Below are 3,341 nucleotides of genomic sequence, written 5' to 3'. Positions count from 1 at the left end.
TTTTTAATTAATTTGAACTAATTTTATTTTGTTTTCTATTAATTTTGATCATAAAAATAACTATACAGTCTAGCCACTTAATTTATTAAAGTTTTTTTATTTGTCATAAATTTTTAAAAATTTTACCTTCAAATTTATCATTTTTACTTTCAAATTTTTTAAAAGTTACAATATCATTTTATTCTCTATTCTTTCATCCATCTAGTCATCCTCTCTCAGATTAAAAAAATAAAAAAGAACATAACTTTTAAAATTAGAGTTGATATTTCGATAACTCTCCTAAATCCATGTTTATTATCAGACTTGATTGAGGTGTATTGAAAATCTAGACCAAATAAAAAAAAGTTAAACCTCACTTATACTATTTTAATGTGTGAAATTAAGGAATAAAATTAGATGGTAATTTTAAAATGACGAAAATTTATTAGTATAATTCTCTTATTGCTATATTTACAAATTTAAAGAATTTTTTAATGTTTCGGAGAGTATATGTTAGAAATATTATATCTTTTATCTTTCAGTTTATCTTTCAGTTTATCTTTCAGTTTATCTTTCCGTTTATCTTTCAGTTAGTTTGTTATTATTTATTATTTGTATTTTGGGTTTAGCCCATATTTTTTCTATTATAAATAGAGAACCCTATGTCCCTTTAACACAAGGGAGATTAATTCCAATATATAATTTTCACTATATTTAACATGGTATCAGAGCAGGTTTTCTGATATCTTCTGGTGGTCTTTGCTGTCTGCCGGCGGTCGGCCGTCATGGCCGCCGGCAGCCCCTAAAAATTTCATAAGATTCAAGTTTTCTTCTTCTTAAATCTCAGCACCCAGAATCAGAGACAAGTCTCCTGGGAACCACTGCCTCCTCTGAATCTCCGGACCTCCCTCTCTGTTTAGACCTTTCAGAGCAGCCATTGCTGCCATCGAAATCTGTCTTCTTCTTGCCGAATGTTTCTATATCTTCGAACCTCCTTTTTCTTTCTGCGTAATTTGTCGTAGAGGGTTTCTCCTCTGTATTGCTGTTCTTGCCTTGTTCTTCCTTTCTTATTGTATTTGCCGCACAGACTGCTGCGTTTATTGTCTCCTTCTCCGCTGCTCTCCTTCATCCACTTTTGAAGTTGAAGTGTTTATTGCTCACTCTTGAAGAAAAATCATCTAGTTCAAAACCTAGTTTAGTTATTTCAAGCTTGGTTCATACAATTTGTATGCTCCAGCTTGAGGGGGAGTGTTAGAAATATTATATCTTTTATCTTTCAGTTTATCTTTCAGTTAGTTTGTTATTATTTATTATTTGTATTTTGGGTTTAGCCCATATTTTTTCTATTATAAATAGAGAACCCTATGTCCCTTTAACACAAGGGAGATTAATTCCAATATATAATTTTCACTATATTTAACAGTATATAAAAGATTATTTTTAATATTTTAAAAACCATTAACATCAATTCTCCTTCTTATCTTCTTTTCCGGGGAGGAAACACAAAGATAGAATAGCAACAATGGGGAGTGGAAGAGAAGGAATACATTTCATAGCGTTTCTCCTTCTCTTCTCCCCTTCGGAATTGAGATTCTCAGAGGCTGCAACGGAGGACCCAATTCCCGCAGATTGGCCTCACCAGTTCCACGCGTTGATGTTCATGAACCGAACCGGATCTCTTCAGAAATTGGATTTGTGGTACGACTGGTCCAACGGTCGCAACTTCAACATCATTCAGAATCAGCTGGACAACGTTGTAACCTACGACCTGGAGTGGAACAACGGCACGTCCTTCATGTACACTCTCGATCCCTCCAACCCCACGTGTCAAGCCCTGCACGTAGAAGTGGGTATTCTCCGCCCCAATTGGCTCCAGGGCGCAACCTATCTGGGTCAGCAGCGAGTTAATAATTTCCTCTGCAATGTGTGGGAGAAGGTTGATTTCATTTGGTACTACGAGGATGTCCTCACTCGCAGGCCTGTTAAGTGGATCTTCTACTCAGGTACACTTACACACTCCTCCCTTGCTTGCTAAAACCTGACGAATGATTCATTCTATGTTATTGATTATATAATTAACATTGATAGTAAATATATCAGTACTTATTGGATAAATGAAATTTGAAGCACTAAAAATTTACGAGTCATTTCCATAGTAAGAGATTATTGGGTAGTCCAAGACTTAATACTTTGTGGACTCCAATCAAAGTTTTTGCAAAGGTCTCCAAATTTTTAATTTTGAAAATGATTGCTTCTGAGAGCAAACAATTGACACACCTTATGCACCTGATCTTAGTGGGAAGAAATAAATTCGCAGTCACCATGTGAATTCAAAGGTGAACTTAGTGGGATGAAAATAAAGTCTCACTCACAAACACGTTATCCTTTAGTTAAACATTGGATGTAGTTTTTTATTGATGTGCCATAACTTGATTAGATGAACATGATTTACTATAGGAAATCGAGAGAGGTGATTTATAATCTCAATTAACACATAAAGATAATCAACTGTTATTATTTTTTGTCATATTAAAAAGCTTGAACATATTTGCTAAATAGATATAGATGGAAAACATGAATGTATATGTAATGGATTATGAGTGCTTAATTTTTTTCAATAATGACTAATGCGATCAACTCAACAATAGCCACTGTCATTAGATTATTATATTATCTTAAAATTGAAGTTTGATTTTATCTGAACATCAAGAGTTGTTACCCCAAAAATTATATGGTAGTCATATCATTAGTAATTTGCAGTTATTGGTATTGTTTTGTTAGCTATGTTTGTATGTATTTCTTATTTGAAATATTTGCTTGGGCGTTTATTGAGGTTAGCACCCTTTGATTTAGTGAATACTAATCTAATTTGGTGAATGCAGGATACACTGCTCACGTGATGACATTTGATGTCGGTGCAGTACTTGAGGATTCAAATTGGCAGGCTCCTGTGTACTGTTTTACTGAGAATGAAGAGGAAAATGATAACCCCATTTTAAGATCTGCTGTTCGTGGTGGTTCTCTTGGGAGTTTGATGAGAGGGGTACCCCATCGGGAAACTATGTAATTCTAGTTTTGATCAACTAGAGATGCGCATGCATCACTCTGTTGTTTCTGAGCCATGACAGTCTTTGTAACTTATACTAGACCAAACACCCACAAATTTTATTGAATTTCGTCTGTTTTGTCGAACATATAGAATGTTTTGTTACTTTTAGTAGTCCCACTCTAGTAAAAGAGGCTTAATTAGTTGAGCTCATAAGTGAAACCATTTCAAGTGTATTAGGAAAGTGTAACCTAATATTGTACAGAATCCTTATAAGCGAAATCAATGCAATTCTTGTGCTTCTTGTTTTAATAGA

General features: G+C 34.1%; 1 protein-coding gene across 1 annotated transcript; it reads left to right on the top strand.

The window, feature by feature from the left end:
* The first annotated feature begins 1,453 nt into the window (after positions 1-1,453).
* LOC124822042 (uncharacterized protein At4g14100-like) lies at positions 1,454-3,341 on the top strand. The gene is made up of 2 exons (XM_047294001.2): positions 1,454-1,982; positions 2,862-3,341. Exons 1-2 carry the CDS (start codon positions 1,502-1,504, stop codon positions 3,044-3,046), a joined length of 666 nt encoding a protein of 221 aa, XP_047149957.1. The 5' UTR covers positions 1,454-1,501; the 3' UTR covers positions 3,047-3,341.

Source organism: Vigna umbellata, chromosome 2 (assembly GCF_029865625.1).
Source record: "Vigna umbellata cultivar VRB3 chromosome 2, Vumbellata_1.0, whole genome shotgun sequence".
NCBI classification, from domain to species: Eukaryota; Viridiplantae; Streptophyta; class Magnoliopsida; order Fabales; family Fabaceae; genus Vigna; species Vigna umbellata.
Note: the sequence above shows the minus strand (reverse complement) of the source record. Positions and strands in the feature narration are given on the sequence as shown.

Excerpts from the sequence above, each read along its gene's own strand:
- LOC124822042 (XM_047294001.2), top strand. The coding sequence starts at position 1,502 with ATGGGGAGTGGAAGAGAAGGAATACATTTCATAGCGTTTCTCCTTCTC. Across the intron at positions 1,983-2,861 it reads TAAGTGGATCTTCTACTCAG|GATACACTGCTCACGTGATG; the intron begins GTACACTTACAC and ends TGGTGAATGCAG.